Source organism: Acomys russatus, chromosome 30 (genome assembly GCF_903995435.1).
Source record: "Acomys russatus chromosome 30, mAcoRus1.1, whole genome shotgun sequence".
Taxonomy (NCBI): domain Eukaryota; kingdom Metazoa; phylum Chordata; class Mammalia; order Rodentia; family Muridae; genus Acomys; species Acomys russatus.
In genome coordinates, this window is record NC_067166.1 from 8,784,677 (window position 1) to 8,800,718 (window position 16,042).

Consider the following 16,042-nt stretch of genomic DNA (forward strand, 5'->3'; position numbering starts at 1 on the left):
CAGCCTGCACCCCTGCCTCAGTGCAGCTCCAGCCTGTGCCCCCTGCCTCAGTGCAGCTCCAGCCTGCACCCCTGCCTCAGTGCAGCTCCAGCCTGTGCCCCCTGCCTCAGTGCAGCTCCAGCCTGTGCCCCCTGCCTCAGTGCAGCTCCAGCCCGTGCCCCTGCCTCAGTGCAGCTCCAGCCTGTGCCCCCTGCCTCAGTGCAGCTCCAGCCTGTGCCCCCTGCCTCAGGGCAGCTCCAGCCCATGCCACTGCCTCAGTGCAGTTCCAGCCTGTGCCCCGTGCCTCAGTGAAACTTCTTATCTCCTAGTTTGCTGGCTTTGCTTTACTAAAAGCTGCACCCAGGGATGCATAGAAGCAAAGCCTGCACTTCCTCTCCAGATTTTCCAGGATTATTTATAGATGTATGCTTAATTACAAATCTAGATTTTATAGGACAAAAAAAATGATAAAGACTCCAGATGCTGCTTATTCTAGATAAAGGAATGGTAAATGTCCTGATGTAGAATAAAGTCAGGGCTTCTGGTGTAATGGTGATTGCCTCAGTTAGGGTTTATATGGCTGTGGAGAGACACTTTGGCCACACAACTCCTATAAAAGAAAGCATTTCATTGGGGCTGGCTTACAGTTCAGGCGTTTAGTCCACTATCATGGCAGGAAGCATGGCAGTGAGCCACTGGGACTGGTTTGAGCTTCTGAAACCTCAAAGTCCACCCTCTGTAATGCACTTCCTCCAACAAGGCCACACCTACTCCAACAAGGCCACACCTACTCCAATAAGGCCACGTCTCCAATAATGTCACTCCCTATGGGTCTATGGGGGCCATACTTTTTTTTTTTTTTTACATTTTAGATGCTTTTTTCTTTTCTTAAAATTTAATTTATTATAATTTATCCAGATTACATCCCAATTGTTGTCCCCTCACTTCTATCTTCCCATTCCCACCCTCCATCCTCTTCCACCCTATTCCCTTCCCCCAGACCTCTGACAGAAGGGGACTTCCTCCCCCACCATGACCACAGCCTATCAGGTCTCATCCAGATAGCCTGCTTCCCCTTCCTCTGTGTCCCTGCTGGGCCTCTCCGCCATGGGGAAGTGATCAAATCGGGGAGTGAGGGGCACCAGGGTTCATGTCAGAGGCAGTCCCTGCTCCCCTATAATCACAGAGAATGAGCTGTTCATTGTCTAGATCTGAACAGGGTCCAGGTTTACTGCATGCATTGTCCTTGGCTGGTGCAACAGTGTGTGCAGGCCCCCTAGTTCCAGATTGACCAGCCTTGATGGTCTCCTTGTGGGGCTCCTGAACCCTCTGGGTTTTTCCAACCCCCATTCTTCCATACTACTCTCAGCACTCTACCCAGAGTCCAGCAGCAAGACCCAGCATCTGCCCTGATCCCCCACTGGGTTTAGACTCTCAGAGGACATCCACGTTGGGCTAATATCAACTCATAAGTGAGTGTATACCATGCATGTCTTTCAGGGTCTGGGTTACCTCACTCTGGATGATCTTTTCTAGTTCCATCCACTTGCCTGCAAATCTCAAGATTTCCTTGTTTTTAATAGCTTAGTAGTATCCCATTGTATAAATAGACCACAGTTTCTTTATCCATTCTTCAGTTGAGGGACATCTAGGTTGTTTCCAGATTCTGGCTATTAAGAATAAAGCTTCTATGAACACAGTTGATCAAATGTCCTTGTGTGGTGGAGCATCTTTCAGTATATTTATGGGGGCCATTTTTAATCAAAGCACCAGAGTGATCATTGGTTTCTTTATCTGAGGGACTGGTACATTGATATATATATTCTCTTTATATATGTATTTGTGCAAATATGTCATATACCATGTTATATGTTTGTCTAGTACCCCAAAAGGTCATTTCTTTTAGCTCAAGGTTTACTCTCAGAATAATCTTTACTTTTTTCATTGCTTTAGAACGTCCTTCTTGAATGTCTTCCATGTAAAGTAACGGGAACTCTGTAAAGGGAGGCCAGTGGACAACAATAAAGACAGTTCCTGTTCTCATGGCGTTAGCACAAAGTTCACAAGGGGCCTAAAAGTGTAAACACAAAATGCCAAAGTACCAGGAAGTACACCATGCTGCTAGGAGATCAAAGCAGGATGGCAGGAAAGTGGCAGCGTGTGAAGGTGAGACAAGCGCTGATAACATGTGTGTGAGGGCAGGAACAAGTTGTGCCAGTGTGTTCAGGACCAGTGACAGAACTAGGAGAAGTTATTTGGTGGCTTGACATATAGCATACAGACAGACAGACAGACAGACAGACAGAGTGGGGGAGGAGGCTTCATACTAAGCAGCTAAGTAAATCCTCCTGGGGAGGGGTACAGAAGAGAAAGGCAATATGGCGGGAAAGAATGCAGAAAAGAGGACCTGGGAAAACATTATGGCTGTTTCAATCTTTTTATTTGTTTGTTTGTTTTTTTTTTTTCAAGGCAGGGTTTCTCTGTGTAGCCTTGGCTGTCCTGGACTTGCATTGTAGACCAGGCTGGCCTCGAACTCACAGTGATCCACTTGCTTCTGCCTCCGGAGTTCTGGGATTAAAGGCATGCGCCACCACCCCTGGCGGGATGTTCGTTCTAAAACTACCAAGAGCTGATTCATCAGGGGCCAGCTGTGGTCTAACTAATACTTGAGAAATGCTATTTATTTAGTTTTTAGGATGAAGGATTGTGGCATAAGAAGGTAGGAGGAAGGGCTGAGAAAGGCTGTTGTGGTTGCTCAAACAAAAGATGGGGTGGTGAGGAAAGGCACTGTTGATTACCTTAGTGGGCAACCTCTAATAAAGCAGCAGCTGTGTCCACCTAGAACCAAACATAAAATCATTTCCACAGTTCCCCACAGTAGCAAAGAGGGTCACAAAGGGCCTATTTTGAACCCACTGTACCCTAGTGTGAACTGGACAGAAGATTTTATTATTATTATTATTATTATTATTATTATTATTATTATTATTATTATTATTATTATTATTATTATTTCTGGTTTTCGTGGTCTTGTCACTCAGCTTTTCAGTTGTATTATCCCCTGAATTGTTTCCTACACCTTCTCCGACTCCATACAAACCCAGGCAGGAGCTCCTCTTTGGTTGATCCAATCTTCCAGGGCCCCACAGTCAGGTCTACTATCTTTACCTACACTCAAATATCCTCAATCAGATAGAGATCCAACGGCGTGGGGGAAAGAATCTTGCCCGGGCGAGAGTCCTTTAATTGACTCTTCAATATCAAATGGCCAGCCCTGAAATTATCATATACGTGCAAGTTACATTAGATGGATTGAGTTCGAGAGGGTAGGGTGGGGTGGGGTGGGGTACATGGGAGGAGGTGGGGGGAGGAAAGAGAAGGGGGGAACGGGGTAATCATACTTTAACTTCAAAAAATGTTAAGAAAAAAAATTAAAATAGAAAGGGGCCGGGGAGAGAGAGAGAGAGAACTCAATTGTACATCTTTAGACTGAAACCGATTTAATATGGAGCATCATTAGAGGAATTTGGACACAGGCAACCGGACACCATCCTCAAAGGCCAGGCTCTGTATTCAAATAACATAGTCCAAGCTATCCTTGGTAGATCATTTCACCTGACTGTGCCTCATTGTATCATCTCCAGCCCAGTAAACGGCACCCCACTTTGTGCTTGCTGTAAGCTTAAAAATGTCACGTACATGGTTTATAGATGCGTCCAGGAACTGTTCAAGTGCTCAGAATATGAGCAAATACTGTCTTGACTTACCCAGTCTACACATTCTAGAGCTTTCTCTGATGAACTCTGACCACTGAAGATTGTTTTCCTTTGCGACACTTTCAAGTTCCTTTTTCACGGTGAAGAAAAGGTGAAGTAAAGAGTTAAGTGGTTTGCTCAAGATGAAACCCTGGGGCAGGATCTGTTCAAAGAAAGCCCAAGAATGACTCAGACCACTGGGGACTTTGAAGGACCTGAGGGAAAACTTTGAGTTGCTAAGGTCCTGAGAGTACCCCCAAGGACTTTGGTTAATAGTCATGGTGAGAAGCTAGGCATTCACAGTGCTAATGGGGCCTTGGACGATTCTAGCAAAGGCCTGGAGTTACTTACCTACTACTGTAATTCAGAGCTGTGGTTCGGTTTTGTTTGGTGGTGGTGGTGATGTGTTTTGTTTTGTTTTGTTTTGTTTCACCTAAAATGCCAGTCAAGTCACATGGAAACTGAGGCACCTGTCATCGGATGGCTGTTGCAAGGTGGCCAGGGTAAACTGAAGAGTAAAGAGTCTCAGGACAGTCAACAGAGGAATTTAAAATTTGTCTAAGAATTTTAAGTAGTAGGTATCATGGTCAGAAAAGTGTCTGTCGAGAAGAAACCCTCGGACCTCAGTCTGAGTTCTTGCTGACAGAGCTTGAGAGAGCTGCTGACCTACGTGGAAGTTTAGTGAGAGTCCCTGTAGCTTACCTCAGACCATGAGCCTTAGCCTGGCCTTCACTTCTATAGGCACTGGCTCACTGACATTCATCTGAGGGAGAACTCGCTTCCAAAGCATGTTTCCCATAGAGAAACCAAGCATGTTCTGATTACCGTGTTCATTAGATAGGTCCTCTGCCCCACACGAAGTCTGGTTTGTTTGTTTGTTTATTTATTTATTTATTTATAATTCAGATCTGCCTCCCTAGATTTCTCTCTCAGAATCAGGGTACAGGATAATGGAGCTCAAGGCACAGACTGACAGTCCTGTTCTCTTTGGAGAATCTAGGAAGCCACCCCCACCCCTACCAAGTTTGAAGTGGCAGGAGTGACTGACATCCTCTCTGTGAGCCAGCTCTCTGTGAATGCAGATGCTGCCCCAGCGCTAGCCTGACTGAGACACAATCTCAAAATCTGACCAGTTACTTTACACATTAGGATGACATATTATCCTCTACACTCCCCCAAAGAAGTTGGCAGGATCCAACAGTGACCAGTTTGGAGTCCTTTATTAATGCTAGCTTATAGTAATATCATCAGAGGAACCCAAGGACCTGCTGGAGTTGTGTATAATTGTATGACCTAGAAAAATTACCCATAGTCCAAAGTGAGGAAATATCTGCTTTAGCAATGCTGGACTTCGAAGCACACACACCGTTTCATTCATGGAGGAGTGGAATGGTTCAATTGCTGTTCCTGTGCAATGGGCACCAAATTCTCCAAAGTTCATTTATTTTCATAATTAAGAGTAAAGTGGGGGAAGAGTGATGAAAGAAGAGGGAGGGTTGCTGACTGGAGCTGAAGCAAGCCTCGAGGCTTACCCTCTGATCTAATCTAATAGCAGTTAGGAAAGACCTACGTGAGGAAAGGGAGGTGATCTGGAAGGAAGTATGTTTTCGACGGCAAACCCAGTTTCAAGCATCTTCTCATCGGGATAGTGGCTGCATTGATACAGTTCGTTTGAACTCAGTGGAATGTTAAGGAGACCCAAGGACCGTGGTACCCTTTGTTTTCTTATGGTTGAACGGAGCAAGATTCAGACTAGCCCTCCCTAGCTATGGTGCTATTTTTTTTTTAAAGTTAAATTACCACATACCTTTTTGGTTTCAGGTTATACCTGAATTTTGAGGAATAGAATGCTTGAGGAAATCTCCCTGTGTCAATGAGAGCACATACCTATAATCCCAGGATGTAGAAGCCTTTCTGTGAGCTGAGGTTCAAATCAACAATGACTCCCATCCTCCTCACCCACACAGGCCCACAAACCCTAGACTCAGGAAGATCCAGAAAACTTCGAATCCATCTAATTCAAAGTCTACTGACAACTTTTCAAAGTCTTCCTCCTCTCAGTCTTCTACAGCAGTTTAAAAAAAATACAATAACCAAATTAAATAAAATATATCTAAATTGTGCTAAATTTTGTACCTATTAAATTTTCTTTGCTATTTATTTCTTATATCTTTATAAGATATATAAATAAATAACATACTTTATTATATAGCACAATATATTATATATAAATACATAATATCTGTTATATATTTTATATATGATATCTACATTTTATATAAGTATATGAAATTTATATATTAAATGTATTTAAGAAACAATTATGTAGGTTTCACAGTCTTCAGTGCTCAATTAACCACCATGAAGAGGACGGCACATGGCATCTCTGGTGAAGCTCTTTCATGTACTTGCAAGTCTGTAGAGTGTAGGATGGCTTTTAAGAAACTTCTCACCTCACAGTCTATAAAATATCATTCCTTTCCCCATGAAGGCTTTGTGGTATTGCTCTTTTTTAATTTTCATTTTTGGTACTGTTTCTTATCTTGAGATAAAAATACATACCTAATGAAGCAGAATCCCCACAGTCCTAGGAACTCACACTTGAAGATTTCCTCAGGGGTTCTGATGGACGATCAGGTTTGGAGGTATATTCCCACACTAAAAATGATCTGAGGTCATGTCCACTGAAATCTATTCTGTATGTGCTACAAAGCATTTAATCTGATTTTGCTGCTACCGGGATGGGTCCTTAGAGTATCAATGGTTTTGCTCTGACCTGCTCACCTCTGCCTTCATCCCTCACCTTCACTCACCACGTTGCCTCATTTCAAACTTTTCATGACTTTTTCACGTGCCCAGTAAAATTTTACTGATTAGAAGACTCACTCCATTAACAATGTGCTTACTCTGTGGATTAATCCTATAAGTCTATATATAATAAATAATTTGCTGGGTAAATATACTACCTTTACCAGGCAATATAGTGCTTTAAGATGTTGATTTCTATAACATCTTTAGCAAAAAATATGAAGCTTTTGGGTCCTTTCTAGACTATCCACGATAGTTACAGGGGTATGATAAACTTTCAAATAAGATTTATGTACACAATTATCTGCCCATGTCGATTCCCATTAATGCAACTCAGTTCAGGCATTTAAAAAAAAATAGAAAAAAGAAAAAGCAACCAACCCGATTGTTGAAGCAAATAGACACTTGATACAAAGAAAATTGCTACCATCAATCTGTAGGGGGAAAATGTACTTGAATTAATTGTCCAGTCTAAATTATATTTCAGAGGAATAAACTACTTCTCAAGCTCTTTACTCCCCAAACCATAGATTGGTAGGAGACAAAACAGAAAAGGAAAATGAACAGAAGAAATCTAGACACAACTGTAGTGGTTAAAAGAAAAAAAAAAGTTTGGGAAGAAAAGCAAGTCAAGTTTTGCTATACTAAAGTAAGAAAAGACACAGTTTAAAACAAGACCTAAGCCATGAAAACAGTAATTGCACAACAACTCAGTGTTGAACACAAACACCACATCTTCCATAATCCTAAAGATTAATGCTATCACTTAAGGAAAAAATCCTATTTGAGGTAAGTGCCAGGTAACGGGTCTCTGATTTATTTCTCCTAAACAAAACAAAACAAAACAAAACAAAAAACAAACAAACAAAAAAAACTAAAGGGAACTTAATTTGCCTTAGTTCCACTTTTAGAATAGACGATATAAACATATATAAACAGTATGCGTGTGTGTGATTGCATGCGTGTGTGAGTGTGCGCGCATGCGTGCCCGCCCGCGTACATGCAATATCAAAGGGCACTTAGTACAAAGTGCACTCCAGTGCACCCGGAGAGGGCGGAGCACATGCCGCAGGAAGCTCACAGCTTCACTGCCCCATGCAGGCTATTGGCTGGATCACTCTCGCCTTGGTGAACTCTTTCCTGGTTCATAAACTCTGCTTCTGGCCTCCATTTCCTGGCCACCGTGAGCTGCGCGCCTGTTCTTCTTCTCTCTGCTGTTGCCCAGAAGTGTGTATTTCTTAGCCTTACTGGCCAGGTCTGAAATGATCCGTGGCCCCAGTGGCTTCTTCTTTTGGTCTCCGGGTGCTACAGGGAGTGTATTCACTGTTGCGTCGCGACAGCAAAGAGTGCTCAGCACACACGGATGATAGCGCTACTCTTCCCACATGATCAGACTAGCACTTCAAGAATGAAGTCCAGTAGGGGTTGCTGGTTTGTTTATTTTGTTCTGTGTTTACCAGTTCTGGCGTTTGAACTTAGAACCTTGCACACACCAGGCAAGTGCTCTAACTCCAATCTACATGCAAGGCCCCCTCTTCTTTTTAAACCAACTTACACAAGGTTAATCCACTTGCTTGAAGGAATTCTGATCCAATTGAAAAGGCAATGTTTCTGTGACAATTTCTAGATCATTTATTTAACTCACTGATTGTTTGATTCAGCAGCTCTCTCTCTCTCTCTCTCTTTTTTTTTTTTTTTTTATTTCATGGAGGCTGGCTCTTAGAGATGATATCATAGAAAGATTCTATGTGGAGACGTGGCATTCAGTCTAGGTGGCAAGGAGGGTGCCAGCTCACAGCCGCAGAGGCAATGGCACTGGGGGAGCGAACATTTCACGTGCTGTTTTTCTGTCTGCCTGTAAACTAAGGTTAATTGTGATTAATTAATCACAATCCTCTAAGGATTCTTGGGTATTACATTAAAGGTTTATGATACCCAGTGCTGGGGGTGGGCTCGTTACTGTTACCAAGCAAAGTAAAGCAATTTTTCTTTCTTGCTGGATTTAGTTTTTTTGCTTCCTACTAGGCTGCTGCCAGTCTGTGATGTCCTGATGTGCCTGGCAGTCTCCTCAGAGAGGATGCATCATAAATTTACCTGATGGAAGTTCTACTAGCATATCGTCTCCCAGAGCAATGTGCCTCTTTCGGAAACTTCTATTTAGTGAGTGGTTGTGAAGATGATGATGACAACGACTACGATGACGACGATGATGACAGCATTCTGGAACAAAATCAGGGCACTAGTTGAACAGGTATGGATGCAACTTGGGAATATCCACTGTAGCTTCATATTTAAATGAGAATTCTTCTACATTTGCACATCACAAAGCAAACAAACAAAAATACCCAAGGCCTATGTTAGTTTCAGTTCTAAAACCTCTTTAAAGAAAACAAATCACGCGATTGATTCTAAACTGAGCGTCATAAATATTGTTTGAGAAAGAAAAAAAAAATCACTCAGGTTTAGTATTAATATACAGTTCCAAAAGTTCTGCCTACGAAGAGGGAGGGCCGATGATAATTCTGCAGTGTCTGATAACAACTTCCTCACGAACCAGGAAACTTTGCAAGTGTTAAATACCCTGAGAGGAGGAGATGAAGAAGGAAGTAACTGACCAGAATGAAAAGAGGAAGCGCTCACAGCTGAAGCTGTTCCTGGTGAAGAGTGACAGACAGAGCACTCCCCAGCTCCAAGTGAGTCAGAACCGGACTGAAAGTGGTCGGGTAAGGAAAAGAGGTGAGAAATGAATCCATATTTAATCAAGTGGTGACGTTTTGTTACATCAAAAACAGGCGTTTTTATTTATGGATAATTTTCCCTTAGTCATGGTGGGGAAAGCAATTTGCAGGTTGAGGGTGAGGTTGGTGCATCTAGGACGCTGTTGTTGTACGAGCCAGCGCTTTCCTGTGCCCTCTCTGCTACCTGCAGGACATGCACTGTCTGCCTTGCAGGGTCTATAAAGAATCTGTGATTTGGAGGCAAGTGAATAATTATTAGTAAGTTTTTTGGGTGTTTTGTTTTGTTTTGTTTTTAGAAACTGCTGCTTTCCAAAGTGAAAAGGGCTTCCAGGTAGGACAAAGTGAACTTCATTTAGATGTCATGCTAGGACACTTTATTATTTAAAATATGTTTCTTACCTATCTTTTTTTTTTTTTTTTTTTTTTTTTTTTTTTTTTTTTTTTGTATCTCATAGATTTTTCTCCTATAAAGTTAGCTTTAAGATAGGACAAGGATGAGTTTCTTCGGCCGATTTTCTTCTCTCTCAGTGTATATCCTTTATATGATTTTTGTGATAAGGATGTCTGTTCCACATAGAACTAAAATAAATTCTTTCAGAAACTCAGAGGGAGGCTCTTGCTTCTCCTCAGCTGCCTCGTGGAGAGCAGCTAGTCAGACAGAAAACCCACTCCAGTCCTAAGCAACCGATGCATGCCACTCAACACTGGAATTTTACTTTGGAAGAGCATCTCAAACGTTCTGGTGAGTATGAATGCAATTATCTGCGATGCAAGATATTAAGAGCCATTCTCATCTGCGCAGAAAGGAAATGGGGCTCTATTTGTAGCAGTCATTAGCCAAATGTCATCTGTGCATAGACCTTTCCATCACGTCTGCCCTTGTAAGAGCGGGAAGACTCCTTACACTGTAGCTTTATCTTCTATTAATGTTTAAGTTAGTGTACACAACAGTGAGTTTTATTATGACATTTTCATATTTGTACCTGTACCATGATAGCTTGCTCATATCTGCCCACTCCTACGTGACTATCACCATTCTGTGTGCTACCTTTCACACTCTAGCTGTAGACAGTGAAATCTGCCAGGTTTGTTTTTGCTTTGGCACGGGGTCTCATTCTGCATCCCAGGCTTCCCTGTGCCAGGATCACACAGGCATGCGCCACCATGAACATCTCAGGCTTGTAAATATTACATGGTGAGTAGACAATGCTATCTCAGCCCCCAGTGTATACCCCAGACCCCCAAAGGAAATTAAATGATATTGGATTGGGGAGTATTTGCCTCTAAATCTATATATTAAACAGAGTTTATTATAAACAGATTGCATGCCATACTCCATTTGTTTGTGCAAAGTTGAAAATGTGAGTACTGTTGTAATCTGACCAATGAGAAAGATTTATAAAAAGTGGCCATTTAGAAAGGAGCACTCGCTGAGGGCAGGGCACTACTCAGTGAGTTTTCACGTCCCTGTTCTCTGTTGGTCTTGCGGCTATGAACAGATCGCTCCATCCAGTAGTGGCTATTTAGTATATTAGCTAGCGCTCCCATGCTTAATACTAGTACCGGTGGCTAGGTGATAGATAAAACTTACTAGTTCTTAGGGAGTTACCATCTAGAACCCTCCATTTTATCATCTCTAAGATGAAGATAACAATAATGCCCATACACGAGAGCCCATAGGGTTAAAGTGAGCTAATCCACATGAAAGTCTCTGGAAGCTGATTTAAAATGTGCTCCCAATTAAATATGATTGAAGACGATGGCTTTCAATAGATGATGGTAGAAATGCTACAACCACTACTGAAAATATTGGTTGTAACTATTCCTATGTCTAGCCTGAAATGTATAGTAAGAATGTTTTGTTGATAAAAAAAAAATCAGAGTAGAAAAAGTCTCCCTGGTGGAATACTTTTTGTTTCTCTCCTTGCTACTTTAAAAGTTTCAACAGAGCACTTCAAACATCACCTTAATTAAAGGAAAGTCATTTGCTACATTTGTGATAAAAATTTTTTACAGATGACTCAGAGGTTAAGAGCACTTCCAGAGGTCTTGAGTTCAATTCCCAGCAACTACATGGTGGCTCACAGCCATCTATAATGAAATCTGGCGCCCTCTTCTGGCCTGCAGGTGTACATGCAGGCAGAGCACTGTATACGTAATAAAAAATTTTTACAAAGATACTTTGCTTCACTTAAAAGATCTCTTAAAACTTAAGAATAACCTGTACGCGCTTTAAAAATCTTGTGCCTGAAAGTGTCAGTTAAGCAGTTAGTTGCAGAATTTTGAAGACATTTAAGAATGTCCTTGTTTATTCAAACAAATGCTGATTGAGTTCATTTTCTGTGCTGGGTGTTCTGATTTTCTCTAGGAATCTGAAGAAGAGAAGAGCTGCTCCCTGTTCACCTTGAGACCAGGTAGGACGACACAGTTCCCTTGTGTTGAGGGTATCACACTCTGCAGGAAAATGGGCTGATGACTGTGGGACTCTGAGGGGACAGGGCAGGGAGTTGGCACAGCCTCTGTCCACTCTAAAGAAGGGTAACAGCTCATGTCATACTCAATGTTAAAAGCAAGAACTGATAATGCAGTCATGTTTGATACATTTGGTGGCTGTGGTAAATGTATAATCAGGAACTAAATGTACAGTAAATATATTTTAATTTATAGCAGGTTTCTGCACGGCAGATTCCCCCAACCTCCCTTTTCCTGAGGTTTCTACCTTACTATTGTTCTCTGCTCATCTCTGCTCCGTTTTGTGATCTGCTGAGAAAAAAAAGGAAGCGGAGAGGAATAAAATTCCCTCCTACAGCTCTGGTGTACAGGAATGTGGTAAAGTAAGCAGCAGTTCGTGCAGTCTCGCGTCCAGTTGCATCAGGACTTTGCCACGAAATGACATTTCAGATCTAGAAAAGAAATGCCTAAAGGAGCATTCAAACTCGGCTCTGAACCACAACAGGCGACCGGAAACTGCATCTGCCTGCGCCTGTAAATCTATTAACCACGCTGAGCTGCCGAACAACACCTTGCTGAAATGCTGAAAAGCTTTGCAAGCTCTTCAGTGGGCATAGCTGTCGCCGTGTCCCTCCTTGTACTCTTGCTGGTCTGTGGACTGGGCTGTGTTTGGCATTGGAAGCGCCGGGAAACCACATCATTTCCTGTGCCCAAGTTTATGCAAAGGAGAAGCAGCAGACAGAAAGACTGCACAAAAACCCTCAGCCCAAAGCCTAAAACCTCCTCCATGGAAAGCAAAGCCCACAGATCTTCTGCCAAGGGAAGCAGGCTGCATGGCCACTACGAAAACGTGCCGTGTCCTCCCCACACCGAAGAGGCAAGCGAGAAGGCGCTGTATGAAAACACTCAGCCTTCTAATCCCGAGGAACACGTCTACGGGAATCAAACAGATGCCCTCTATTGTAATTTCCCGAAGCCTACTCCTCCCCCTCCTCCTCAAGAGGACGACATATACATCCTCCCAGATTCCTACTAACTTTTCAACCCACTGAGGCTCATTGCTGGAAGCCTCTGCGTGGACTGATGTCACTGTGATCAAGTAATTCTAATGAAATCAGTGGTCTCTTTTTCATTGCGACCCTTATAACCCCCCACTAAGGGAACTATTGTAGATAGATTCTAAAACTCGCTCTGCCTTGGCTTAAGCCTGAACTATATTAATTTTTCTTTGTAAATATTTCCTGTTGCAACTTTCCTTTACTCTTTCCTCTGTCGTCTTTCGAAGCTTGCCATTTTTGGCAGATCTCCCAGCAGGCCACCCTTCCTCTTGTCTTGTTTTGCTGTGCTGAAGGGCTAACCCAAGGCCTTTCAGATGTCAGGTAGGTGCTCAACTGCTGAACTGCATCTCTAGCCTGGTCTTCTGAATTACACCCAGTCAATAGCCTATGACACAGCAGGCTGATCTTCAGGAAATAGTCTAAAGTGTCATATCCATCCTTTGCCAAAACTATTTTGTATGTCCCGTTTGCACGAGACATAAAGCTCAAAACCCCAAACTCCAGGGGTTTGTAACGTTTTCAGTTAAAACTTGCTTTTTGCTCCCATCAGGAGCATCTTAAAGCTGCCACGCCCATCTCTCTACTCCATGGTGTTCCTTGTCTGCCCTCTCAAGCCTCCCTCAGATCATAACGTCTCCCAGCAGTTGGAGGATGAGGTGAGAAATTGTACAGGCAAAGGAAGAAAGGGGAGGGAGGGAGGAAGAGGAAGGGAGAGAAATAAAAGAAGGGAGAGAGACAAACCCTGATCATGTACTTCCTACAAGGAACAAAAAGACAACAGACAAATACGATGTTCATTATGAACTATGGACATCTCATGGCTAAACAATCTTTTATAGGATCCTATGAATTACATGACTGGGTACCCATCATAGACTGTTACTATTGCCGGGCAAACCTTTACTGAGATTTGCTAACCAGAAGTTTTCAGAGGAATAGAATAATAAATTTGTTTCTTCTCATCCTCTTTGCGGCACAAAATGCAAGCATGTGATTTATACCAGCATGGCCAACTGTTTATAGTGTTTAGCATCTCCTCGCCTTATCCCTCTCTGCTGTAGATGCCCACACTAGCTAGGCAGCACCCTTCCTCAGAACCAGAGGGCCAGCTTTCGGATCCTCCAAGGATGTCATCAGGAGACAAGAGCCATTCTGAGCTCTAGGTACCAAATCTGCTGGCCTCTGAAACTCAGATCCTAGCTCCAAAGATATACATATCTGAAGTTACTATCTCTATGGTACCTCAGGGTCCCATCCAGTTATCCAGCCTATGTGTGTGTGTGTGTGTGTGTGTGTGTGTGTGTATACACATGTGTGCATGAGTGTATGTGTGTATATGCTTGTGTCTCTATGCATGCATACATGTATGTGTGTGTGCTTGTGTATGTGCTTATATCTGTGTGTTTTAAGTGTGTGTGTGAGTGTATGTGTGTGTGTGTATGTATGTTAGGGTGTCCATGTGCCTATGTGTGTGTTCCACCAGTACTTGTTCAATTATGTAGATTACATTCTCTTTTAAACTGAAAAACTTTCTTTCCCCAAGTAGGCCTCAAATTGTACAGAAGTAAGGATGACAGAGAGTGCTTTGAAGAAAGAATAAAAGAAAGAAAGGGGGAAATTCTACTCTTTAGGGAAGTGAGGTTAAATTAAAAATGTGTTAAAATTAATAAACTGGTCAATGGAGGTCTCTTAGGACACGCTTAAGCTGAGAACTAAGGGTGACAGGAAGACTGTCCATGTGAATAAGAGGTACAGAGAGGTATGAGTGGACCAAAATGTCAGAGACTCATGAAGGAATTTACAGTGCTCTCAGAAAGTAAAGGAAAGCACATGGCTGGAGCTTCATTGGGGAAAAAGTATTGAAGAACCACCTGAGGGAGCAGTGAAGACATCTCACACCCTGAGAGTCATCGGCATGTGGCCTTGACCCTGTTATAGACGCAGCTTTGGTCTGTTCTAGGTATGGCTGCAACAGTAGAAGGTTTTTAAAACGGGATGTGGCACAACAGCATGTGTGTGCTCAGAAGATCTTCTGAGCTGGGGAAGGGCTGGAAAAAGGCAAACCGAGTTAGACAGAATAGTTTTAAAGAGTTTAAAGCTAATGTAGACAGAGAAAGATGTTGATAATGATGTCCTGTTCTTCAAGAAATGGCCCAGGATCTTTGGATGAATGCAATCGTCTGTGTGTGTGTGTGTGTGTGTGTGTGTGTGTGTGTTTGCTATGAGAGATGTAAGATTGTAATAAAAAGAAGAAACCAGAAGAACCACCTTATTTCTGACTAGAGGCGACGGTGCTTTACTGAGATGAGCAGACTACAATGGAAAGCAGGCTAATAGGCTTAGCAACCAGGAATAAGGCATTATTATTGTAACAACAGCAAGGAAGACTACATTGGCTTAGGCATCTAACAGTTTCACTTATTTCCTGTATTTGAGAAACAACAGTTAAGGAGTCAGTAGTTAGCATGTCAGCACAATGAAACCTTCAGCTCAATGGTACTGAGCAGAAACAGGCATGCCCTTTTGGTAACCTGTCTTCTCTCTAGCCTCTCTGGTATGGCTCTGTCTATTTCACAGTCAGCTCCTGCCAGGAGGAAGGATAAAAGGAAAAGGAGTGTGGGGGGATGCTGGCTTATAGTTTGCCATCCAGACTGTGTGACACAGAAGGCCTTGAGACATTTGGCTGTCATCTCCCGATTTCTCTGGTCACCAGATAAATACCTCAGTTTCAGTTCAGTGGCATGGACCTTTAGCTGAAGTGGTCCTGGTTGGTTTGGTCTGCTGCTGCTTCCTGCAGGAGTCTGGTCCCCATCTATTGTCTGGAGGGGATCTTACTATCAAGTGATAGAATGGTTTGTATATGCTACTCTCTCTCTCTCTCTCTCTCTCTCTCTCTCTCTCTCTCTCTCGCTCGCTCAAGAATAGATGATGATGTAGTTTGGCTCCAAGAGGTCCCTTGTTGGTGATGGCTGTTAGAGGAGGGTGCTGAGGTGAAAGATGGAGGTGGGTCCTATGGGTGGAACTTTGAGGGTATAGCTCGCCTGTACTTCCAGTCCCCTTCTCCTACTCTCTGGCCACCTACCAAAATGTGGCCAACTGGCTGCCTTCTGCTTCAGCAGACACACAGCAAGCTGGACTGCAACCCTCTAAAACCATGACTCAAAAGATAAAAACCCCTCCTTACATTACTTGTCGGGAATCTTTGAAACAAATGTGTTTCATAAATGGACCTTTATCTATTTTATCTTTAACT

General features: G+C 42.8%; 1 protein-coding gene across 1 annotated transcript; it reads left to right on the plus strand.

Annotated features, from left to right (window-relative positions):
• Positions 1-12,129: 12,129 nt before the first annotated feature.
• Positions 12,130-13,010, plus strand: Gapt (GRB2 binding adaptor protein, transmembrane). The gene has a single exon (XM_051172374.1). It carries the CDS (start codon positions 12,312-12,314, stop codon positions 12,765-12,767), a length of 456 nt encoding a protein of 151 aa, XP_051028331.1. The 5' UTR covers positions 12,130-12,311; the 3' UTR covers positions 12,768-13,010.
• The last annotated feature ends 3,032 nt before the right edge of the window (positions 13,011-16,042 follow it).

What these genes read in the sequence shown, in the direction of transcription:
- Gapt (XM_051172374.1), top strand. Translation starts at nt 12,312, where the DNA reads ATGCTGAAAAGCTTTGCAAGCTCTTCAGTGGGCATAGCTGTCGCCGTG.